The sequence below is a fragment of the Sebastes umbrosus genome, chromosome 23 (genome assembly GCF_015220745.1).
Source record: "Sebastes umbrosus isolate fSebUmb1 chromosome 23, fSebUmb1.pri, whole genome shotgun sequence".
In the NCBI taxonomy this organism is placed as follows: Eukaryota; Metazoa; Chordata; class Actinopteri; order Perciformes; family Sebastidae; genus Sebastes; species Sebastes umbrosus.
This window is the reverse complement of record NC_051291.1, coordinates 9619914-9646978: the sequence shown is the minus strand read 5'-3', so window position 1 is coordinate 9646978 and position 27065 is coordinate 9619914. Positions and strand designations below refer to the sequence as shown.

The following is a 27065-nucleotide window of genomic DNA, read 5'->3' as shown; positions in this document are numbered from 1 at the left end:
CTGCAACCACACGACTAGATACCGCCAAATCCTGGTTTATTACAACTTGGGTTGTTTTGTCCATCGTTTCTTTTTATTATTGCCATATAAAGTGGTTTTATGTAGTCTGGCTAAACTGTCGGCTTGGTTTACAACCTGTCTGATAGTCTAACCACTTGTCCTTCTTGCCCCATCGGACTTTCTTAAAGCGACGTTGCTGTGTTCCAACATCTCCGCAATTACTTTAGCAAATACAACATCATCATAACTGAAAGAAATGATGGCCAAAACGGTTAAAATAAGACCAAAGTTGTAATAATTATCCTTTAATATTACCACATACAAAAACAATTAAACAGAGGGAGAAAGATGAACATAATATTTATATAGATATATACAAATAATACTGTACAAGAGCACAAAGGAAGGAATAACAAGGATTTTCTGTGTAATATGAGATGAATCAATATACATGACGTTGCATCATAAACATTGGAACGGCTACAGGAAAGCTTAAGAGCTGGACTGAATCTGGACTGTGCTCGTAATGCATTCAAACACACACTCTCTGTCTCACACACACACACACACAAATACATTCACGTTCGGGGTGAAATCCATTCACTCTGATTTCAGACACACCTGGACTGGCTAAGGTTTAACCACCTGTAGTGGCTTGTATGGCTTGTTCAGCGTCACTCTGGGTGCTTTGCACATTATGTCAGCAGCTCACACACACACTCTCACACACACACACTGCTGCCTGTGTGAAGAAGGAGTGTCCGCTGTGATAGGGAAAGGACGTGCTCCATCCACAGTCCATGTCAGGGGGTCATTCAGTGTGTGTGTGTTAGATCTTCCTCTCTTTGTGTGTCCGTATTCCCTCAGTCCATCTTAGGCTAAAGTGCTGCAGAGAGGAAGTTTTACCGTATGTCCAGAGGGAGTCACTCAGAATAGAAAGCACTTGGCCAAAGAGCTGAATTCCTCAATTTCTTGAGCAGAAGAAATCCTACATAGGAATGTGCGAGACATGATATGTCTTAATAAAAATGATGTCCCGTGTGCTTTTAGCTGGTGCAGTCCGCCGCTAGCTCTCATTGGACGACAGCAGAGAAATAAAGGAGGTTCATTCATCTCAGTTCAGCCCCCAAAAACCTGCTGTGCGATTCAATATTCCACATCTGGAGGACAAGATAATCCACGGCATTGTTGTCCATGTGTCCGTCTGTCCTCCCGTGTTTTAACAGTCTACCAGTTGCAGTCTTTCTTGAGCAGCACGAGGACTTTGCGCCCCAAGCTGGCTTTCCAAGGCTTGACGAAGCTCTTCATGTTGACCAGGAGGCGGCCCTGCTTACGGTCCGAGTGGCCCGCCACGAGGTACTCCACCCCTGAGAAATGAGGTCAAAGGTCAGGGACAAAAATATTTTTTTAAAATCTCACTCGCTGTTTTTCTGATGGGCTGGGATGTGTTTGTTAAAATAGTTTATTACACGGCCGCTAAAGGGTGCCTTGTGCGCCGGTATCCTAAACTTTCTGTATCTGTCTTTTAAAAAACTCCACCTCTGACCTGTTCTGGAGGAGACAATCATAGGTGAGTGTTGGACTGACCTGGGTTGAGGATGGGGCAGGTGCAGCCCCGTGCGGTCCAGGACTCGGGGTAAAGAGTGACCCGACCTCGCTGGATCTTCAGCTTGGTGTTCTGACTGAGCACCTTCTGAACTTTGACCTCCACCTCGGCGTGGGAGCCTTTATCGTGGGCGGAAAGCACTTTCACCTTCAGGACTGAGAGTCAGGTAGAGAAGACGAGTATTAATATAATAATATTACACTGCAATATTAAATGCTTTTACAAGTAAAAGACCCATGTGAATTCTTCTTACCGTATGCATAATTCATGGTGCAGAAGAGTTTACTGTTGGTCAGGGCTTGCTCTTTGCACTCACACTTCTCTGCGGGAGACAGGTACATATTAATATTTGTAGCGTAACTATGTGTGTGTGTGTGTGTGTGTGTGTGTGTGTGTGTGTGTGTGTGTGTGTGTGTGTGGTCTCAGATACTGTGCACGGCGTCCTAAGAATGCAAGAATGCACAGTGTGTGTGTCCAGTGAGGAATGTGCCCATGAAAGCTGCAGTTACATGGTGGGGGGTGTCTAAGAGAAGGGACACTTGGAAACTGTCCATGCACACACATCCATCTTTGTTCCATGTCCTTCTAGGGCCCTATGAGGACTTTCATTACTTAACCATTAATGCTTGTTGGTCACTGGACTGTGGAGCAGGATGAATAACACACACACACACACACACTGTCTCTGTATCTCACCTGAGTAGTGGAGGGCAGAGAAGAGTTCGTCTACTCTGAAGATCCTCACCGGCTCGCTGGAGTTTCCCTCTAAGTTGTACAGGTCCAGGTCAGAGCTGCACAAACACATTACAACATCAGCAAACACACACACATGTAGGAATTTAAATGTTAATCTGTACTAAACAAATGTTAAATTGACCTTATTTTGCTGCTGATTGAGGAGGCAAAACCAACATGGGACAATAGCACACACATTTTAGAAACATAATCAGTACTAGTATTCACTCTGAAGAAGGCTGCGTGCCGAAACGCGTAAGTGTATGTCTATTGTGATGCGAGCCAATTAAACAAGTGAAATGCTAGTATTTCATCCTCCTTGAAATCTGAGATGTGCTACCCTATCACATTTTTATGCTTATTGGATTTTGGGTCTAGCACTCCATCGTAAATCCCATAGTTGAAGCGCAACCATTCTAAATGTTAAACAAATTTGATGAAGTTTCGAGTGTCCAACATGTTGCTCCAGAGCAGAATATCTACTAATTTACTGGTAGGGAATGCCATGGAATTGAGTATGGATATTCATGGCCCCCAGAGGATGTTTCTTGGTCATTTTGGTCCACTGAACCTTTTCCCTCGATACATACAAAGTGATTTTGCAAACTAATGCCAAAACCTCTGCAACATTTGCTCCTGTGACCCTAGAACCAACATCAGGCCAAAAAATGTGTATTTTTAAACCAGAAATATTGCGTTAAGATTGCTGTTAACATTTCTGAGCACCTACATGCCACAAGAAACCCTTTGGAGAATGTAAGTGCTTGAAAAATCCAGATGAGACACTTGGAATTGAGAGTGTAAATTGGCATAATGTCAATGTTACTACAAAGATCAGTGCCATTCATTCGATCATTCAATCAAGGCAGGCCGCTAACTCAGTTTTAATCACCACAGCAATCCTCTCCCCTCATGTCATCTTACATAAAAATGATACCATCAATTTCTATGTTATGTGGAACACAGATTTGGGAAAAAGAAAGCACTGGTATCAGAAAGATATTCGTCATCTGCATATACTCTAGTTTTAGGTATTAGTATCTTTTACTCACCCAAACATACAGTCTCCAGTAAACGGATCGCAGTCTCCTGCACAGTCACATGGACGGCAGCCGTACTCGTGGAAGCCCCAGTATCCCACCATGCACCTGTCGCAGTGGGCTCCGCCTACGCCAGGTTTACAGATGCAGTTTCCGTTGGAGGGGTCGCAGAGTGAGCCGTCAGCCAAGTGGAAGGGCATGGAGCCCAAGGGGTGACAGCTGCATGCTGGAGGAGAAAAAAAAAGTAGAATAGATATGAATATTACATGTTCCATTTTGACATCAATGAATTGTTAAAGGGACTGTTTATAACTTCTTACATGTATAAATCACCCGGGTCAATTTCCTATGCGTGCTCGCGTGTGTCTACGCTGTTCAGACAAGACTCCAGCACAAACTACACAGATCACCAAAACCGCAAAGTTATATCTAGTGAAGCCCGTCTTACAAAACAGTGTTGGCCGCGGTCGGAGGATGCGGGGGAGACCGTAGCTTTGGTCTCCAGGGCCAGAGTCTCTGCTCCTCTGCCTGCTTGCCTTCACTCAGCTCGCTCCACCTCACGTGCATGCGCGCACACTACACACTGCAGAGGAGTTAGTTTAGCTCTGAGAATATCTAGTGAATGTACAGTGGACGTTTGTGCAGAAATAAATGCTGCAGCTCCTCCAGACCAACAGAGGTTTCCCGTGTCTTGTGAAGTGACGGGGCTCCGCAGCGAGAAACGTTATCGTCTCCGACCGGGTGCCGGTGTCTCCCTCCGACCGCGGTCGGGAGGCTGAGGCAGGAAAAGCCAACACTAGGATCAGCAGTGATTCATGGAGAGACCTTCGTCTGGTCTGCTAACATTACTGCCAAGCAGGTGAAATATAGAGTGATATTGTGGTTTTAGCTGACGTGTGTAGCCTCACTGTTTTGAGCCATGCTCGTTCATGTCTATGTAGAGCGAGCACAAGCGCGAGCCCGACGCTGACTTTCGTTGACTTAACGGCCACAGGTGTCGCTGTTAACAAGCATTTCTGATTCTTTCAAGATTCAAGATTCAAGATTCAAGATTCAAGATGTTTATTGTCACGCCGGTTGTACAGGTACAAACGTGTGAAATACTTTTCGCTAGGAAGCTCCATTAAATAATACATACAAACAGTCCCTTTAAACTGAAAGTAATTTAAAGACATAAATAGTAAATAGTTAAATAAGCAGTTAAAATAAACAGTTCCAAACAATATTCAAGGCAAACAGTGGTGTAAACTAATACAAAAAAACACAGATTGTGCCTTTAGTTTCAGCTCTTTTGTTTGATTGGTTACTGTATGTGTCAGTCAATCACACCTGTGTGGTGATTGGTTGTACGTCAGTAAGAGGGCGGGACAAAGAAACAGAGGAGAGATGCTAGGGAAGAGAGAAGAGAGAGCTAACTATTAGACCGAGTAAAAGGAGGAAAAATAGCAGCAGTAAGTAACTGCCAGGTTATTATACAAACATGCGCTTTTCTATATTTCATCTCGGCTATTTAGCCTGAATGTTTGTGTGTGTTTAAACAAGCCTGTAAGTAACTGAAATCGTAACGCTGCTAATTGTTCAGCTGTTGATAGCACAGTTAGCTAGCAGCAGTTAGTTTAAGCTAGCTAAGTTAGCTTGTGTAGCTAGTGCAGGGATCTGCAACAATGGATATGAATAACTGTTTACATTTTTTATTTTTTATTCATCATTGTTGTAGGTTTATGGTACGACGGGTATTTCGAGAATAAAGTCGTAATATTACACATTATTTTCTTTTTTCTCGTTAAGTTATGACTTTATTCGCGTAATATTACGACTTTTTTCCTCATAATATTATGACTTTATTCTTGAAATCTCAGATTTGTTTTCCCTCAATGTGGCCCTAATACTCCGTAGTACATTTGAACTCACTACGTTAGACGTATATACTATAAACTTAGACTATTAACTGTGTTAACTTCATCACAATGATCAAATGTTTTGCATATCCAGACAGATTTTTTTTTTTTTTTGCCTAAAATGGCTCTTTAGATAGTAAAGGTTGCTGACCCCTGGACTAGTGGATAAGTGAATGAGTCGAGTGTGAGCTTGGACCCGGATTCAAGGTCAGACAGACCCCACGGTGACCGGGAAAGTTGAGTGGGTCCTCTGATGAAGACACCTGTTGCACCGTTCAGATACTACAAGCATGGATGTATTAAAAGAACTACGAGGTCCGATAACGTAATTGATGACCGGAAATGGCCTCCACTGCCGCCTGGTTTCATCTTTCAGACCACGAACTGTTTCTCCAGGACTGACACACTGTGAGTTTCTGTGTTTTTTCTGTTCATTCTTATTTATGTGTTTGTGCGTGGGCCTACGGTGGTTTTATCAGAGTTTGCTGTAGGGAAATAGTGGTAAAGGGGGTGAGAAATGGAGATTTTGCCAAAGAAACCTCAGAGGATTTAAGTTGTTTGAGGTAATATTTTGGTTATGCAAATTCAGTATGTATATATTCTAAAAAAAGTACAACAATAATCTAAAGTAATAATAAAATATATATAAGAAAACAATAAAGTCACATCGGAGAGCATTGAGTCTAAAGGTCTTTTAAGCTGACAGTTAGCTGACCTGCTATTTATTACCAGAACTTAAGTATGTCATCGTTCATCAGTTGTTCTATTTGTCTGTGTGGTATTATTGCAGGAGCTTGTAATACAAAGGCCTCTCTCTTTTTCTTATCAACTCAAACCTCTCCAGCTTTCTCCCTCCGTCATGTCCCTTCTAATTGTGTGCTGATAGGGTGTTCTTTAAACAACCTCCAAAAACAATATACTTGTACACACACACACACACACCCATGTTTCCACTGGGCAGTCTGAGAAAAACTACTGTCTGCTGTCTTTCTACTGTTATCGACACTGAGACCCGGAGCCTTTGCTGGAGGAGGTGTCAGGCCTCCCCATAAATCTGTCCCTTTTCCCGGGGCAGACAAGGAGGGGAGGACGAGGGGGGGGAGACGTGGTGAAGGAGAGGCAGAAGACGAGAAGGGAGAAACAAAGAGGGGGAGTTGTTTGGAGCCATTTCTCTGCTGTTTAATGATGCTTGAAACTCGACTGGCAGTAAATGACTCTAACTACTTACTGTACACCCAGAGGCATGACTCCCTGCACTCTCACCTCTCTGTTTGACTATAGATTATAGAAGTCATAGTTGTGGAGGTTGTTTTCTCTCAAACCAAAGCTAACGATATGATATTTAATTTACATGACTGCTCACACAGTAAACAAATAATACATTCACAAGATTGCACGCTTTAAAAAAAAAAACACAGCTAAGGCTGGGATTAAAAATTCATTCTTGACCTTGGAGACAGCAGTTTACAAAACGTTCTCACAACATGGTCCATTTAGTGGCTTTCGACTGTATCACGAGTTGTCCGATTGTCAAGAAATATGTTTTAATTTTAAGTATTCAACTGTAGTAGTGGAATATAGACAATTAATGGATTGAAAGAAAAGTATTTTTAGTCATAGTTTAACAAATTTGATGATGAACGTAAACATGATTGTTTAGAGCAACATTAGATTGCATTTTAATAGTTTAGTTACATTTTCTGCCACTTGGGGGCAACAAAATAAGCTGTAAAGACACAACTGACATATTATCACCTTATAAAGTTGGTGAACAATCGTCTATTTACACATGGAGCATACACGGATAAATGGTAGCATGTATTTGAAGTTTATGTCTACTTTTAACTCTGATTTTGTTCGTGCCACCAGACTTATTTAGTGGTATTAATTTGATAATCCATTAATTATTTAAGTAATTCTTCAAGCAAAAAATTCTGTCGTTCCAGCTTCTCTGTTTTATATCATTGTAAATTGAATATCTTTGTGTTTTGGACTGATAGTTGGACAAAACAAGACATAAGAAGACATCACCTCAGGTGGAAAAAATGTCATTGCTAATTTTCATTATTTTTTACATCTTATAGACAAAAGCATAATGAACACATTAATTCAGAATGCAAATAGTTCTTAGTGGCAGCTGTATGTGGCCGTTCTACAACTAGTTTAAACCTTATTTTGGTCTCCTGAGGGTTGTTGAACAACAGCTGTTTTACATGAGATTAACTTCACATCTGTATGTGTTTTATCTTATATTTCTCCTCTGAATTCCTCAACAGTAGGCAGCAGGAATGACATGTTTCCCACATGAAACTTCCCAAATTGTGGATGAAGCACAATGGTGTCTTCAGCCTGTAAAAACAATGTGAAATCACCCTCGCTGAGCTCCGAACCTCAGACGCATCACCCGGGACAACAACGATAAGATAAACCCTATCATAAAACCGAACTGTGCAATATCAATAAAATCATAAAGGCATCACATTTATAGACTTCACATGCACGACATATCGGACTTATACAGAGCAATACAAGACAAGATGTGTGTGCGTTTGTGCATCAGGCTCTTATCTACACTATTGTTTAGTGAACAGCCTCCGCAATTAATAATTAACCGAGATTACAGAACCACTTCAGTTCCATGCAAAGCCGAAACACGTGTGACGATGTGTTTGGTAAGCGCGTGTGTTTACATATCTGCGTGAGAATTTATGAGCATTTGAACTGGGTCACTACACAAGGACTGCTTTGTGTAAATATGTGTGTGTGAGCTGCAGGAGCTCTGAGAATGAAAACTTCATGAGACATGACAAGACACCTGCCTGAGCAACCAACAAACTCCCCTGACACACACACATGTATAAACACACACTGTAACTTTCCCCCCTGCTAAAGACTTTTGGTGTGTACAAGCTTGACAGGAGTGTTTTCTTTCCAGGGCCCCTCGGAGACTGGTATGAAAAAAATGTTCCTCGCGACGGAGGGAAATTCCTCCATTGTCAGCGGGATTTCGCAACCTGTACCTTCGTCTCAGGGGTTCTCCAAAGCATGCCGTCGCTCCTTTTTTCTATCAATCACCCGTCAAGAGCGAGGATCATTAGCCCTCCGGCGTCTACAGTTACAACCACAGGTGAGTTTTCAGGTGCAAAAAAAACATACACGACACTCAATCTCTGAAATCCAAACCAAACACGTCTGCTTTAAAAAAAAAAGGTGGTGCAACAGTTTTATATGACTTTTGAGAATGAGGCTGTATCATGTTGGCATTCATCTGCTCCAATAGAAGATCCTGAATTGATGCTAAAGGACTACAAGAAGAATGGATAGGCTCAAACTAAGAAGTAAAAGTATTTAAGTTAGGGCTGCAACTAATGATTATTTATAATGTTTACCATGTTAACATGTCATGTCAGATTGATACAATTGGGCTGACAGCCAACATATTCTCCCTCCTATATGTTTATGAATGGTTTGGTGCAAGTTGACAGTTGTTTGAAATTCACTGTGTGTGCCTACGTGAACACAGACACACTAGTAATCATGTGTGAGTCCAGCATACCTGCAGGACTGAGCTCACTGGGTCAAATCTGACACATAATCAGACGGGGAATGTAGCCACTGCTGTGTGTTTATTGATGACTATCGCGTGTTTACTTAAGACTCATCACCGGAGGGAAGCACGCCACACACACACACATGGAGGACCCTCACACACTGCTACCAATGATTACCCTGAAGCTACAAAAGCTCTGAGTCACGCATGAAAAATGGCAAAACAAACCCGAGATGGACACGCAGGGGTTTATGTGTCGAGCTTTGAGTCAAGACGTAGGAATGCCACCATCTGATGATTAACTATGGTGTAAACGTTGGATGGAGCGTGGGCCGTCTACTGTCTAGCACACACACACACGCTCACACACAGGGCCAGGTGCCCATCAGGTATCAGCGTTATCCAGCACGTCCCGGCTTGCGATCTCTCAGTCCTCAGCATTCCTTGTGAGAATGAGAGCGCCGTGCCAGTGTGGTGTGTATGAGGTTAATGTTATGATTTACACCAACAACATTTTGTCAACATGGGTGTGATTAATCATGCTACATGACATATTACAGTATGTTCTACACATTGCGGTTTCCAAAAAAGTATGAACTATGGCAACAACCTGCATCAAATATGTACTGGTGAAATTCTTTAAAGGTACAGTGTGTAACATTTCGGGGGATTTATTGGCAGAAATGGAATATAATATGAATAACTATGTTTTCTTTAGTGTATAATCACCTGGAAATAAGAATCGTTGTGTTTTCGTTAGCCTAGAATGAGCCCTTTATATCTACATAGGGAGCGGGTCCCAGAACGGACAAACCAAACTCTGACTCTAGAGAGGCTTTCACATCTTTAAGTTACCTGAAGGCCACCGTAGTTCTCTGACACGCTTGTAAAACTGCGGTAACGTGAGCCGCAGAGTGTAAAACCGCAGTATCGCCAGCCACCATCTGACTTCTGTTGCTCCTAAAGTAGTGTTATTAAGGTATGGATGACCTCTGAGCGAGGCGAATGGCGTTCCCAAAGTTTTGCACAGTCGAGCAGCGACTGATCTGAAGAGCCACATCGTTCACCGTAATGAGCAACATGTGTAGTAAGATGTAACTGATGTGTGTGCGTGTGTGTTGGAGTGTGTATCTTACGTTTGCAGGAGTCGGGGGCCGTCTGCGGTCTCTGGGGGTCTCTGTAGAAGCCGGCTTTGCATTTCTGACACTGATATCCTTCAGTATTGTGCAAACAGTCACAAACGCCTCCGCTGCGCTGGCCAGACTCACGCCACGCCGTCCAGTCGAAATGGCAGCTCTGAGCGTGTCCGTTACACTTACACTCTGGTGTGAGAGGGAGGAAATCAACACAAACTGTCAGTCAGTCTCTTTTAGACTCAAATATAGGGCTTCTTGAGTATCAAACAGTGTCTATGTGCTTGAAATGTAGCTCTGGACAGTTTGTAGTTTCTAATAGAGCATATACTGTATTTTCATATGTCACGATTACCACTTCATAGCTCCAAAGCTCTACTGAAGAGAACGTTTAGTAATTTATTGGTAAACTGAGGATTGTTTGGAACATATTGAACACACAGGGCCTTGGGCAAAGACATGGATTATGCTGGTTTGAGAAGTTTCTATGGACATTTTGAGGCTTTGCTGGGTCTCTTTTGGGAATCCAAGCTGACTGTAGTCGCTGTCCTCCATCAGGAAGCCACCTTTTTTAGGTGGAGTATTCCTTTACTAGAAAAACTGTCATTATAGCTCTGACTTGACTGTATATTATTGACCGGCGGAGCAGCGAGTTGAAGTTTTGCTCCTGGCCAGAGGAGGAGCCGCTGCTGCCAGATGCAGGGCTCTCCACCTCCCGCCGGAGCTCCGACTGCAGGTCGCTGCCGAAGGCCCCGCTGGAGTTCGGAGTTTCTGGTGAACCTGCATGATTTTGCTGATTTCGTTCCTTTGTTTATATTATCTCTGCCTTGTTCAACATGCACTTTCTACAGGCTGTTGCTGTCTTTGCAGATGCGGTGGTAAATAGTGTTTAGACTACGGTTTAGCTGTGTGTTCTAGTTGTTCTTGTGGCAATCATCATCAACAGCGCTGCTAGCACCACCTGAAACTACCTAGAGCTTGATTTGAGAGTCACATCCTAAAATTTGACTCTAGAAACTGGTGGAAAAGGTGCGAATGTGTTTGTTCGACTCACTCCGACATTCGTGCGGAGCGCCCGTCAGTCCGTCGGCGGGCTGCCAGGGTCGGTCGTTGTAGAGAGGAGTGCAGCGCTCGCAGTGATCACCTGCAGTGTTGTGTCTGCACACACACTTCCCATGGACCTGAAGGATAGAGAGATATAAAGAGATAGAGAGAGGGAGAGCTCATTAGCAACAAGCCAAATGATAGACAGAGGTAGAGATGGACGGATGGGAGGAACAAAGAGGTCAGTGTGATGGAGAGGAACGTTTCCCATGTGAGGACGAGCATGTTGGGGGGTTCCTCTTAGATTTCTTCTTCTCGCTTTCCTTTTCTACGACTCTCTGCCTTTCCCCTCTTCCTCTCACTCCATCTCTCCCTCTGTCTCCCTCGCCCGAAAATTAGTGAATGGAGATTGATTGTTTGGCTTCATCACTGGAAACAAGAACGGGCCTCTGGTCTGAAAAGCTTGTGTGTGTGTGTGTGTATGAGAAGAGTGCAAGTATGCAGCGCTGAGAGCACAATAACAATCTCCTTGTCATTCCTGTGAGCTGGAATGCCATGCATGCTGGATAATGATTGAAGGAGAGGAGGGGGGGGGAGGGCAAGGCATCTGAGGAAGCTCTTTATTTGTTTGCGTTACATCGTGCAACTGTAATGTAGGACACACACACACACTATTATACAACATAGAAAATAACTGCAAATGCACAAAAACACACACCGATTCTTGCATTTGTTTCCCACGGTGTGTGATGGCTCTGATTCACACACACACACTGCACTGAGTATGGAGTTAAACACATCCACATGCTATAGAATAGAGCCAGCATGTGCTCTGACCCCGGATCAGTCCTGCAATGTGGAGGCGAACATACACACACATGACTGATTTTACACTATTTCAATCACACTAATAGGGGGAAGCAATTGCATAAATGAGAGGTCCGGGCAAATAGGAGGCAGGAGACCTAATGACACATGTCGCAAAAATGAAAAAGAAGAAGAAGTAATTAATGGAAAAGTGGGAAAGAGTGGAGAGAAATGAGGGGAAAAAGAAGAAATGGACATGAAGAAGGGGAAAAGGGCAGGAGCAGCCGCTGGCTCGAGTCCAGACAGCTGGTATTTCAACCCATTTCACATGTTTACCATACCGTGATACGGGACAATTAACACATGTACACACTGAGAGCTGCACACACGCAACCGTGTAATCTCGGCCATACAGAGGATGCAGCAGAGCCGGACTGATGTGATGCTAATCATGTTGTTATCTTTAAAAGAGGGTCAGATGATGTTTTTAGTATTTCCATGACTACTATAAATAAATAAGGTGACAAGGGCATCTTTACAAGGTCACATAATTAGAGCTAAAAGCATTAAATCCTGCAGTTAGTGCCATTAGGGGTCGTACACATGCCGTGTCTTTTGCACGCTCAAATCCATTTTTGTCAACGTAGAGGTGCGGCAGGTGTGCTCAAATGCAAGAACGAGGCTGTTCTAAAAATAGTTCAACGTTTGGAAAGCTGCAGCGTGCAGCCCATGTCATGTGACGAGGAACAACCAATCACCAGGGGCGTTGTTCGGCCTTAGCTGTGATTTAATCACAACATAACACGGCCTTTTGTGAGCTATTGCTTTTATGAGACGGTCATCAAGTATGGCAATATAAAAGTTACAGACACATTCTAATTTAAATAGTCTTTTAATAATAAATAATAATGTTCACAATAAAATAGGCCCTCCTGCCTGAACGTACCGAGGTGGTTGCTATGGTGGTTGCTATGGAACACTAACAGCTAGAATATATCTTTTTTCATCACAGACTAGCATTATATTGATTCCATTATTTGGTTCTTTATTTACATTATTGTATGTTGCCATTTATTGTGCAACCACTGAGAAACTGTCCAGCGTCAGTAGGATGACTTTGATAACTGCTTGTACAAGGTTTGCCTTTTTTTTTTGCTAGGTGGAGGTGTGTTGTTTGGCATGGCGAGGATGTTTCTCCACTTTCTCTGGTACCCGAGTTTCGGTTGACAATCCCGTTATGGTCATAATCTCTCTCATGTCAAGACCCGCTTTATATAGTTTGTGAATCGTGGTGCTGCAGAAGCAGTGGTTAGTGTATTTCTGTTGCGTTCCTGCTCGTCGAACCTCCTCTTTACGTATTACTGCACGTCGTTAAGTGGTTGGATTTTTTTTCTGGAGATGGGCACGGCTCAATCCACTCCTCCACAGAAGTTAACCTTAAAGGTTTCCATTTTGTTGTGGAGCGATACTGAAAGTACAAAGGTTAGACGCGTCACAGCAGTGGTATGTGGGTATTATATCACAGCTATGAACCAGACGGCTTGCTTGATTTGAGCTACCTGTTTTATAAATAACTTATTACTAATTTACCAAATGCCAATTTTTATGTAACTCATCATTTTCAATAATCAATAACAACTGTTTAATATTATTTTTCCAATATAATGACCCTGATTGATCTTGATGGATGATGCTCGTAAACACATCTGTAAGATTTATATGTTTAGTAAGCATCTTTGGCTTATACCATTTATAAGTGTCTCCAGTGTTTAAGGCTAATGTTAAATGGTACATACAACCTCTATATGTTCCTATCAAACTATATATGTCAACACATTAGATTAAAACGCTAAACAGATGCACAATTTAAAAAAAAAAACAGTCTAATCTTCAACTTGATAGCATGTTATGCGTACCATATGATTTAAGTTATCTCTACTCCCGTGACTGTGAAATAATGTAAAGATCTAACTCACAACTGTCTTTTACAGGCTGAGTAGTACTCCTCTTGTACTTCTAATGAACAGACCTTCACTGTATGTGTCTTTAAGAAGAAGAGAAAAATTAGGAAAATACATAAGGATAGAAGTGAAAGAAATTAAAGGAGAGTAAATGAGGTACAGAAAGATGTAAAGAGAGGCAGTTAGATTGTGAAAAAGAGAGAACTAATTGGACTAATTGCTGCTAACGCTCCAGTAGTTGTCCCTGGATGTCATTATGTGTGTGTGTGTTGGCATTGTGGCTAACTAACAGACAGTGTAATCACCATGAACCACAAAAAAAAACCCATGTGGGGGGACAAGTGCACAAAAAACCCAACAACAACAAACAAACTGGTCTTTTCGTCTACGCTCACAGTGTCTGAGCAGTAATGACTCGACGAATCAGAGGGTCACTTTCACCGCTGATTATTGCGCATACACACACACACACACAGACACACACACTTAGAGCAGACAAAACACAGCATGCTTAAGCACACACACTTAATAAACAGTAGACCAAACAAACAAAACATGCTGTAGATATATAATAGATAATAGAAATCCTTTTCTTTTACTTTCATACTGCACTTTTTAGGCGGACGTTTTACTGGCGTGCGGTAGTCGCTTTCAGTCCAAAATGGCGGATGCGTAGGTTTGCTGCTGGGCGCTGATGTTGCAATGGTACGAACAATTGACTCTCACTTCTTGGCAATTTACATTCTTTTGTATTACTGCACAATGAATACTTTCACTTTTCAAACTTTAAGTAAATTGTGCTGATAATACTTACATACTTTAAGTAAGGTTTTGAATGCAGGACTTTAACTTGTAGTGGCGTATCTTCACAATGTGGTATTAGTACTTTTACTTGAGTAATACTTCCATCACTGCACATGCCCTTCCCTTCCCTGAGCGATCGGTAATCTCTGCCCTCATCTCCAATCTTGTGCTGCTCTGCTTGTTTGGGTTTTGCCAGAAACGGCGGCTCTGTGTTCGAAACAGAGACACAAAACAAACTGCTGATAAACCTGCTGTAAAAGTCACTTATATAACTTCAGTGTGTTTACCGAACGCCACCCGCATGGCACACGGCAGAACGACGCTCCGATGACCTGAGGTAATGTTGTGAGGAAGGATTTACTGTTCAAACTTTAAGTCTTAGCTGCAGTTGGACTAATATTTGTAATGAAAAATGAATATCAGCCACACATGTAAGCATTAAAATGATGTATTATGATTATTATCCTGGCGTGCAGAGGAGAGTTTTACAGCCCTGTGATCTAAAGACTGTTTCAGAGGATTTTCTACCCTCAAAAGAAGGAAATCCTGGTGAAAACACTCAGTAGAGCCACTTGGAATTTCTTGGCATGAAAATAGTCAGATTGAAAGATTTAAAGACTGTGTCCAATAAATCGGCTATCTGCGGCTTCATTACAAAAACGCTGGTATCAGCAAAGAAAACACAGGAATAGTCTCTTTCATTTGTCTCGTATAATACCAAACACTTCATCTGCTTCATATCAGGATAAAATATGAGGATTTTTCAGCTGCTTGTCAGAATGCAATTTTTAGGGTCTGATAAGTACAATATGTATATGTCCTTTTATCGTTTCATGCATTGAATGACTTGACGACTTTTCATGGTGTCACTACTTTATACTTTTTATTGATTCACGGGGGGGAAATTCACGATCTACACAGCACATAAAGTATATAAAGTAGTTAAAATGAAGTAGTTCAGCATTAAAAATGATGTACACATTAATGCATACAAGAGATGCATATCAAAAATGTTTGTTTTGTCGGGTGTTTATATAGAAAAACAAGTGTAAACTCTCAAATGTCTGTATCGTTATCACCCTCAAAAATCCATTATCAGTCAGGCTTTACTACTGTATATATGTTGTTTATGTGTCTAAATGTCGTTGCTTATATACTGTAAGTTGTAAAGGAAACTCCTTGTTGACACTCACTTTCCCCGTGGAGCTTCGCTGATTGCAGCAGAACAAACGCTTCTGTTTGTCGAGATGGTCGCGATAGGAGCGTAAACTCTGAAGCACTCCAGGAAAAACACGGAATCAGTCATATCCGTTCACACCTTTATCAAGACATCAACACCCCCATTAACCCTCGAATCAATATCTACATCTCTTGGGTTTGTTCTGAACGGGAAATGAAGCTGTTTATCTGACCAGTCGGAGCCAGAACAACAGAGGAAGCAGGAGAGAGAGAAAGGTGATCTCCCTCCCTCACCTCACCCCTCCTTCTTTAGTCTGTTATTAAGACGACTGTCAACACAAAGTGAACAAGCTGTTTAGTCTGTAAGTATCCAGCCTTATAATCTTCCCTGTTAGAACAAGTGAGCCTGCCCATGGGGTGTGATTACTTCGTGATAAATATCAAAACAAGTGAAAGAAATGGCAGTATTTCAAAACACGTCCCGAGTGAAAGAAGAGTGGTGTGGAAAGATGAACCATTGAATAAAGTGTTTTACGACACGGTAAAATTACTGTTTTTGTCAACGGAGTCTGGTGTATTTGGCGAGAGCGATATAGCTGCTGTTTCTGGGTAAACAAGAAGGATTTAACTCTTTAACAAAAAGGTCTATCTCTGTAGGGATCCTTTACTTTATTCACTGTTACAAAAGCAGCATGTGTATACATTCAGTAACCGTATACCTTCAGCTGCTAACACAAAGCCATTTCATGAGAGTCAATGGAGCACAGCTGTATAGTTGTTGGACTCTGGTCGGAGCTGGCTGATGCTACGATATGATTGGCCAGTCTGCGTTCGAGGGGCGGGACTAGTCAATTCAGACACTCAAACGAAATGGCCTGTATGGATTGTAAGTATAGTGCACTATTTAGTACATAAGGAGTGATATTGGAGTACACGTTTTTAGGACATCTAGTTTCTCTCTTACCACATGGTTGGTGCGGTCTCTGATGGGCTGGTACCCCGGTGCAGGAACGCACTGCTCGGCGTGTCCGTTACAGAAGCAGCTTCCCTTCACGATCAGGTCGTAGATGGCAAAATGTCGGGTGGGAAGAGCTTCGTGGGCGGAGGCGAGGTCTTTGGCCTGGCAGGGACACGACTGGCGCTTCAGCAGTCGGATTCGGACGTTGGTCACCCTCAGCTGCTGCTGGCCCTCCACCCCGAACGGATCCAGGGACTCCCACTTTGGGAGGGTGCGGTAGATCACCTGTATGCAGAGAGAGAAATCCCATGTCATCATTTTATAATAAATCAAGTCTCATTTTAATAGGCTAAACATTTTCCAGGCAGCAAAAGACACAACAGAAATCTGTAATTCAGGGATCCTTGACCTTGCTCATTGTGATCCGACGAGACTCAATCTGCATTTTTGGGGAACCCTGTAGACGGGTTCCCGTTCAACACCTTAAATGGCTTTAATTTAGCCAAATACATAAGTGCGTACGACTGTGTCCTTTCGAGTTTTGGGGTTGTTGGATGAAATTATAGTGGCAGATCAAGAACTTTTCTTTGGGCTTGTGAAGGTTACTTGTCAAACTCATGCAGGCTTAGTTCTCCTTTCAGAGGGTGGAGTTGTTTTGTTGGGCTTTATGGTTTCCCCCCGTCTTTGGTTTACTTTAGCTTTATTCCTTTAAATATGGGAAAGAATAATACAATTCTTAAATGGCACAAAAGAGAGGATGGGACGCTGTTCTCTCTGGCGTGATTTAGAGGGATTAGACGGGTGTATTCAACGGCACAATCAGGTTCATTGATGCTTCTCATGTCACTACATCTGTCACGTTAATGGGGGTTTGTTTTGGTATCATTTGTTCTCTAAACTATGACCTTACACCCCGCCGTCATTGACTACTTCCTCACGTGACCATGAGGGTGCTGGGTGTCCTTAAATGAGTGCACCCAACCTTTCTCCCCTTCTCTCTCCCTCCCTGTCTGGTCCCTGGACATCCTTCAAATCGAAGATCCCTTTATAGGCCGCCTGCCATCACCATGGCTACTGCTGCCACTAGCAACCAACACTGCTGTTGTTGTCGGGGTGAAAAAGTTGGTGTCTGCCCCAACTCTCGCTGTGAAAGAAATGTGTGTTTGTAGTGTGTTTCTATACAAAGTGTGTGTTGTTGTCGCTGGCTGTCATTGATATCATTGGACGAGTAGTGAGAGTGTTTATGTGTGTGTGTTTTCTTTGGTTGAAGCAAGATGCGAGCAAAAAGCCCCCATGCGGCTCCCTCATTGGCCGGATGACTGGCCTAGAGTGTGATGGGAGGAGCACTATTAATTTCCCTGTTGTTGGAAAAGGTCGCGGGGTCACGGCATTGTGGTCCACAATTAAGAGAACACGACAAATAGGACGAGGGGCGCCGGTCCGCGGGAGAGCACGGAGAGCAGGGCCAGACAAAGACGGGGACGGAGATCCAGATTCACATAACTCAGCGCCGGACAAAAGGCCCGCGACAGCCCAGTGACACCACAGCAACACCAGCACACACACACAACCACACTGGCATGCACATAGACATCAGTATCGTGTTTTCCTTTACGCAACACTAATTCCACACCATGCCTTCTTGGAGCTTTTACTACACGATGATGCCTCGTTGTTTTCCTCTGAATGTGGAGACAAAATATTGTTCGCAAATATGCTGATGAGACCCACGTTTATGTTAATCTGAACCCTAAGTCTCCCCAATGTGGCCAAGCAAAATTAAGTTTAACTAAACAAGGAATTTATCTTTATTTATGATTTTAAAAAATAATATTATAATGAAATTGTGGTGAAAATCTATTGTTTTGCTCAAACACTCTACTGTTTAACAATTTATTGCTTGTTGAACTATATTTAAAAGACTACGTTGCACATTCAACTTCTTATGTTGCCTTTCCCTTTGTCGCTTCTCTTTTTATTACATGAAGCATTTTATGAGTTGCAAGAGTACTTTACAACATAATATACTATGACTTTTTTCTTAAACTTTTTTTGCCATACTATACTATTTTGGACTGAGAGCGACTACCAGACGCCAGTAAAACGTCCGCCTAAAAAGTGCCGTATAAAGTTAAACAAAATTATTTCTATTCTATTGTCATATTCTACCGAAACGGCCTGTGTTGAACAATAAAATATTATAAATATAATATGTTTTTTCAGTCCAAAATGGCAGCCTTTGCTTATAAACTCTTTGACTATACTATGACTTTTTTACTGTAAATTACAGTAAACTGTGTCTTCTTGCAGCACGAAACATAACTTTTGGATGGAGGTGCATCTCTTGCACGGGTGAGACGTGGCGAGTGATGGACGTGTAAAGTTTTAGCGGCGCTATGGAGCAACGTTTTCACGAGCAGGTCTTCATTTTCTGTATATCTTAAACTCTACAAGAAAGCACACGTACAAGCATGCGACACGCTCTTTCATGGATCTACAGTTGGTGGTTGTAACATGCAAAAACAACGTAGCAATGTCCCGACAAAAACCAGGAACAAATAAGACTGACAAAAATTGATAAATGATGCAGGTTTCAAAATACTTTGCAAATGTTTTATGAGAAAGGAAATGCATTCCTTGGGTTTGTTGGGCCTCAGGGATATTCACAATGTGTTTTAGTGATAAACACAGACTATAAACATTTATACTGGAATTTGTTTACAAGAAAAAACTCCACAGGGAACCTTTAACTGTCATTGAGTTTATAAGCTATTTTAAACTCTCACTGCCACTGCTACTGTGTCTGATGCTTTTGCTCTATGGAGGATATTAATCAGTAGAATTATTAAAGTGTTGAAAGTTTTACACCTGCCATCTAACATATGCAACAAATTTCAGTCCAAACGAGCCACATTTTAAATTTAGTCCATCTGCGTCCTGAGGCAGTGAGTTCACTGTGGGCCATGTGTCCACTTCAGGCTGAAAAATAAAAGTAAGTCTGGCTTAAACAGGCGTAATTCCATCAAAGCACTGTGCACTGTAATCTGGTAAACAGGCACAATGGGCATTGATGGAAGGAGAAAGACGGAGAGGGAAACGGAGAGGGGGGATGGGTGTCTAGCCAACAGTACCAACATCCATCAGAGCAACGGCACTTCCTTCCCAGCAGACAGACGGAGAGCCGACTGTATGTGTTTATCTGAAAGGGCACGGACAAGTGTATGTGTGTGTGTGTGTTCAAGGAACTGTGGAAAAGAGAGGGAATATGTGTGTTGGCTGGACTGCCTCCCTCTCTTCCCTAAGGAGGTCAGTCTCTACAACAAACACTCACATTCTTCCAGCCCAGCTGACCTGATAAATAAGACAAGAAAAAACCCAGCTCACTCACAAACACCACCTTTTCCCCACATTACAGGTGAACACGAAAAGCTTTCAGCGCAAGAGATGACATGCTTTCATTTTTGCTGCAGGAGAAAGAAGAGAGTCTGAAAGCTGAGAATACCTGCCATCTGTTAACCTTAGCCAACAGCAATCCCACACATCAAATCAAGTTGTCAAGGTGATTGTCTTATTTACTCTTGCTTTAATATTACACTGTTTTACTATTTGTCTTACTCCGAAGCAGTGGAAGGTAATTCTTCCTAGGATGACCGCTTTATTAGGCTTCATGACATGAAGTTCATTCTAAAAATTGATCATAAGATTATTTTCATTATTGATTTTTAATGGATTGCTTAGTGTATGATAGATGATTTCTTGTATGCAAACATTACTGGGTGCAAAACCGTTTTGGCAGTCGGTAACAAGATTGCAGTCAAGCGTTGTAATCAATGTAGCTGTCGCATTGTTTATACATTCTTGTTGACTATACTAGACCCCTGCAGAGTCTGACCACCAGATAGCTTTTTCATATGACGTATTAGTATGAGATTTGTTTATTATTATCACCTGTTATGAAATGGGTAACGTTAGATCAGACATAAGTGTGATTTGATTTGAGGGACCAGGGTCTGATCGGAGTTGAAGTTACGCGAGTCCCTCTTGATGGTCGCCACCAGATACTTTTTCCTTAGCGATTCCTCAACAGGTATAATGTTAATATAAAACTGGAGACTTGGATTTTAGTCTTGTAATTAGTACAACCAGTCACACAGCAGCTCTTTGTATGTCGGGCAGGTGAACATTAACATTAGACCCCCCGCGGCTGCACAGAAACCCATCTATATGCTGACATATGTCCATTACAAGTCTTCCAAATAGCTTCTTATGTTTAGGCGACGGTGCAAATCAAAAGATATTATACAGTATTTACAATGAAAATTGGCTTTTGTTTGGGGGGGGAGGGGTATTTTTGCTTGATAAATGATTATGAAAATGTATTCATTTTTTGTCCAGTCTGTTCAACTTACGAAGTGATAGTAAGTTTGATGTAAATTAGGTTGTTTTCTTGTTTAAAAAGTATTAATTATTGGTTTTCTGAAAGATTTAGATTTCAATTAACACTTTCTTTGTCTTTAATTATGTTGATTAACAATTATAGTTTAATTTCCATATTCATTCGCCATGACGACTGAGCAAACTACATCCACTGATGAAGGCCACAAGATGCAAGTGAAATCTCCAGAAAATATCCAGTAAGTGGCAACAATGTTTTGTCCAACTGTCAATAATCGATAAATAAACTAAATTACAGGTTCATATATAATAATGGAGGTGCATATTAATGCTTATAAATTCTACTCATTTTTGTACATGAAACACGGAGGAAATGAGGTACTACTTCCCTAAAACACACACTTGTACATACAGCACAATACAAGGCTTTGTTGTCATCACCTTGCACAGGCCACCGACTGTTTAACAGTCATTATAGGTGACGTACAATCACAACAAAAGCACACAGGAGCAGAAAGAGTGAGAACAGCTGAGCAGCTGCAGGTCTGCATAGTGCTACTTGACCTCTTTTAACCTCTGGGTCATCTGTTTAGGGGTTAAAGGTCGAAGGTCATGCTCCGAGCACAGGTGGCTGAGACATGCGGAAACCGATATGTGAAGCACAGAGTCAGAGAGAGACAGAAGGGAAATCAAGTTGCTATTTTCACACCTTCGTGCACAAAAGGTGGAGAGAAAATCATGTAATAAATGCACGTGTTTTTTATCTTACATGCACATTCGAACAAACCAAGAATACACGTACAAAGAAATACAGCAGGAGCACATAGAGAAAGATTTATGATACAGCAGCAGAATAAGGCCATAACAGCTGAATACTTGGAAAGGAGTCGTAGCAGCGTAAACACAATTACATATGAGAGCACCGCAGGGAGTCCGGAGCAGCACCACGCTTGGCATGCGCCTCCACACACATCTGCCGAGCAGCTCCCGACACACACTGCTTCAATTAAACATCAATGGACTTCAGGAAGCCCTCTCGTGCTACAGTCAAAGTACGCCTATTAAACACTCACTCATGCACGCACACACATACACACACACACTCGCAGAGCTTCCCCCACCTGGCTGAGCTCTGCTTTCATTCTGCTCAGTCGTATGACTCTCGTATGTTGCGTGACTTACTGCAGGCAGGACTGAATTTGTTCCAGTAGAAGGGGTAATGATACACTTTAAATCATTTGTTAAGAAAGGAATGAGCCTACTGTCTGTATTATGGTCTACCTGCCATACACGGCATGTGTGATATGACATAATTAACAATTCGTTCATAGAGAAAGAAAAAATGCTGAGCAGGAATCACTCCCGTAACCTCCCTTCAGCGTTTCACTGCAGGTGTGTATCTGCCCTCCGTTCCACCTGCGTCAACCTGTTTTCTAATATCAGACTGTGTTTTGATTGAGAGAAATGGTGCGAATTCAACCGAGACTTGATACAAATCTGATCATCCAAAACGATTCTGGCAAATAGTCAAATTGTTGTCACTACGGTCAAATACAACTGTGTTGTGGTTTTAGAAAGAGAAATTCTACTTTGTATACTAAGTTATTATTACTTAACATGTAGTTTATAATATATATATCACTCGTTACCATTATTTACAACAAACTGCTACTTGTTTGTGCTCTTTCCCTCCGTTCCCACCGTTTGAGTTACAATCCTTAAAGGTTGTCTCCATCTCTGTTCTTTTATGTTTTTTCTTTTATTGTAAACGCCATTTTTTAATGTCTGATGTAAAAGTAAGAGACACACAGCTCCCTGCTCACCTCTCCACGGTTGCAGGGATAAGCCCCGGAGTATTTGGAGGTGCAGGCGGCCCCGTCCCGGCCCACGTCTGCCTTTCCCTCCTCCATCCCGAAGGCGGCGCTGCAGTTGCCGGCATAGTACTGCAACATCTTCCACGTTCTCCCAAAGTCCTGCGACCGCTCCAGGGTCATGGCGGCGGGCCTCGGCGAGCGAAACACTATGATGAGATGTGTGAAGAAGAACTCCGCCTCCAGGTCCAGCTGCACCGTCTCAGACTCCGCCCCCTCCGCCGACTGCCACCAGGTGTTGGGGTGACGGAAGGAGGAGTCGGACATGGCCCCGGCCAGGTGGGACAGGAGAGGCAAGCCGGCGTTGCATTTGGCGCACTTGGCGGCGCTGCAGGCCAGGTTGGCGTTGGGGTCGGAGTAGAAGCAGTAGAGCTCGGTGCCGTTGTTGCCACAGACGGTCTGCGTGAGGACCCGGCGACCCAGGGCTAAGTTACCCATGCGGGGGTTGCAGGCCCGGCTCTCACAGCGAGGGGCCACACCTGCACGAAACACCTCCACCGACAGACCTGGATGGATGGATGGAGAGAAAAAAATAGTTTACACGTGTACTTGGCAAATATGAGGTGACATAAGAGCTTTCTAGAGAAAACAAGAAAAAAAGAGTGAAAGCGTGGGTGTCAGGTGGGTGTGGCACTCATTATACCTCAGCTTAAAGGGTCAATTCACCCAAATCACACACCTCTAGTGGTAGTTAACCATGCAGATAGTAGGCTACCTGTCCACATTTTGAGATTTCTGAAAGAAATTTAACTTTAACTCAGCACTGAGGCATTAAAATAGCACTAAAATCATCCATACAAGTCACTGGGACTGTTTCTTAGGTAGGATGGAGGAAGGAGGAAGAGAAAGAAAACCTGAACAAATGAAACCAAAACTATCTGCTAGATAACGCTAGAGGAAAGTGAGAATGCTTTTTTTTGTTATAATTTGGGGGAATTTTATGGAGGACGGAACCTGCCAAAATAAAAAATAAATGAATAAATAAATAAATGACTCGATAAATAATAAGTATAATAATGATAATAAGTTAAAAGGGAAATAAATAAAAGGTGAATGCAAAGGGGAAATCGTGCATAAATAAATAAATAAAAAAAGAATTAATGCAAATATAAAAACAATAAATGAATAAATAAATAAATGACTCCATAAATAATAAGTATAATAATTATATTCATTTTGGGGAAATAAATAAGGGTTGAAATGCAAAGGAAAAATCATGCATAAATAAATAATTACATACATAATTAATTACATACATATTCAAAATTAATAATAAAAAAATTCAAAATCAAAATTTATTAAAAAAAAAAATACATAAAATTAATGGAAAATTTAACAGAATATTAAATAAAAAGGAACTTAATAGAGATAAAAAAAATAAATAAGGAAGAAAATCAAAACAGACACATACATTTATGTCACATTTTATCAATGAATTAATGTTACATTTATTTTTTATATTATTTTTGTACTTTCAATGACATTTATGTATTTATTGAGTCATTTATTTATTATTTATTTTTTTTGGCAGGTTCCGTAGAATTTAGTTCAATGCAGATTTTAAGAGTAAGAGCTATCCAAATGACCAGAAAACCTATTTAAGGAAACTCTTCCCATCTAAGCTGATCATGTTGTGTAACAATTGAGCATATTAAACAATCATAGTCAGCATTCAATGCCTTACTTTGACCATAGAAATGTAATACTTATATGTTTTAGTGAACAGACACATCTGAATCTCAGTAACAGTAACAGAGTATGTGTGAGAGTGAGTGGGCGAGCTGAGAGTGACTCAGTGTGTGTCAGTGTGTACACAAGTGATTTACCTCGATGGGAAATGTTATGCAAAAGGGATAATAGGGGCATTGTGCACCTGCCTGCCGCAGACTGCAGCCAGCGTGGACTCTAACACAGACAAAGTTTGGCAGCTCTGTGAGGATGAGCAGCATTCAGACGCCTTCCAGACGCTCTGCAAAGCCCCCGAGGGCCACAGTGTCATCTTCCACTGTGGATTTATTACCCAAAACCTGGAGCTCGCTTTGTTTTTCAATGTCAGTGACTTCACAGATAAGACTCATATTAAATCTGAATTAGTGAACTTTTGCACTTTTCAGAAGGGATGTTCTTTGTTAGACTGGAGTTCAGGCTGAATTACATAACTGTCTGTATGTGGGGAGGTCATAGGGGGGAAAACCTTTAAGCTGAATAACCATTCTGTGTTCATTAACAGGATGTAAACTAATAAATAAGAGTTAAATAATTTAATCTGACAAGAACTTAAATAACTAATTTGGGAGATCTAAAAAGAAAAATTATGCATAAATAAATAAATACATACATTAAAAAAAGTATTAAAAAAATTAATTGCAAAATAAAAAAAAATATATATAAAATAATTGGAAAATTAAACGGAATATTAAATAAATAAGGGAATTAATACAGCGATAAATTATTAATCAAAACAGAAATATCTATTTATGTCACATTTTATCAATTAATTAATGTTACATCTATTTTTAATATTATTTTTGTACATTCAATGACATATTTATGTATTTATTGAGATAAATCACAACTCTTATGTTTTTAATACCAAACTGAGGCATTTAACTACAATGAGACACACACATATCATCTACTGTTATGTGTCTCCTATAGAGGTTAATATGGAAAAAAATGTAGTTTTTAATTTTGAATCAGCTCTAAACTTCTAATACATGTGGGTTCATGTGTTTAGAAATACAAAGTAGAAACTCTTCCAGTGAGAGTTTAAATTGCCTAAAAATCCAAGGGACTTCTGCATTGCTGCACTTCTCCATGCACCAGTGACAATAACAATAGGATGTTAGATGTATTAAAAAAAAAAAAAAAAGCACTAACCTGCATCTGACAACAAGGCCAGGCTGATTGCAAATAAAATCAACATATCTTCTTGTTGAAAAAGGAATAATCCGAAATAATGTGTGAGAATCCGCTGGAGTTATTCAGATATAAAGTATGCAAAAGACAAGTGCGTAGCTTCAGATCCAGTGTGGACTTTCTCTTTCACTCAGCTGCGATCCAATGAGCCGATAGAAGAAGCAACATGATCCTGGACGGTGTGTGGTGATGGTGTCCTGCAGAGAGAGGAGGAGGAGAGGACTGGAGGTGAAGTGAACGGGTCTCTGCTCGTCTGCTGCTTCTGGACCTGCAGCGTGTTTCATTTCCCTGCAGTGTGATTCCTGCTGCTGCTGCTGCTGCCCTATGAGGAGCACAGAGAGCTGGGAGCTGTGTAGTGACAGCAGCAGCAGCAGCTCCGCCTCTCATCCACATTTCTCCTCTCATTTAAAGGAACATATTCCAGTTTGTGGTGCAGCAGCAGCAGCATGGACATGGATGGAGCCCACAACCTGCTGGGGGCTCCCACATGATGAGGGTCCATGAGGAACCTCCAAGGGGGAGTTCAGGTAGTCCAACAAAGATGAGAATTAAAAGGTGTCTAATGAGATTTAAAAAAAAAAAAAAGCAAAATAAAAATGTATAAAAAAAAGAAATACATAAAATAAATGGAAAATTCAACAGAATACTAAATAAATACGGGAGTTAATACAGAGATAAATAATTAAAGAAGCAAATCAAATCACTTTACACTTAAAGTACACTTAAAAGTATACGTCTAATGAGATGTTTAACTCCATCCAACTGTATAAACTTCTCAGTTTGAGTATCTGGCATCCCCTTACAAAAAAACAAGTTTATTCAAGTATGCTATTAGTATACTTATTTTAAACTTAAAATAAGAGAGTATGCTTTCAGATTACTTTTTATGTACTTAATTTTGGGGAAATAATGCAAAGGGAAAATCATGCATTTATAAATAATTACATATATAATTAAATACATACGTTTAAAAATGAATTTTAAAAAATGCAAAATAAAAATGTATTAAAAAAAAAGAAATACATAAAATAAATGGAAAAAAATTAAGTCCAAGTATACTTGGCTTATACTGACAAGTATACAGATATGTCTAAGTGTACTTGGCAAATGAAAAGTCCAAGTACACTTGGCTTATACTGACAAGTATGTAACTAGTTAACTAACA

General features: G+C 41.2%; 1 protein-coding gene across 1 annotated transcript; it reads right to left on the bottom strand.

The window, feature by feature from the left end:
• Positions 1-289: 289 nt before the first annotated feature.
• Positions 290-26257, bottom strand: ntn4 (netrin 4). The gene is made up of 10 exons (XM_037760871.1): positions 25862-26257; positions 22934-23487; positions 16722-17000; positions 11017-11143; positions 9966-10151; positions 3394-3607; positions 2303-2397; positions 1860-1928; positions 1588-1761; positions 290-1367 (listed from the first exon to the last, which is right to left on the bottom strand). The coding sequence occupies exons 1-10, from the start codon at positions 25905-25907 to the stop codon at positions 1228-1230; spliced, it is 1884 nt and encodes a 627-aa protein (XP_037616799.1). The 5' UTR covers positions 25908-26257; the 3' UTR covers positions 290-1227.
• Between the last annotated feature and the right edge of the window lie 808 nt (positions 26258-27065).

Bases quoted from the DNA above. Each gene is read 5' to 3' on its own strand.
- ntn4 (XM_037760871.1), bottom strand. From the start codon at position 25,907: ATGTTGATTTTATTTGCAATCAGCCTGGCCTTGTTGTCAGATGCAG. The intron at 2,398-3,393 runs GTGAGTAAAAGA...GTGTTTGTGCAG, and splicing joins ACTGGAGACTGTATGTTTGG to CTCTGACCTGGACCTGTACA. The intron at 1,929-2,302 runs GTGAGATACAGA...TGTCTCCCGCAG, and splicing joins CTCTGCCCTCCACTACTCAG to AGAAGTGTGAGTGCAAAGAG.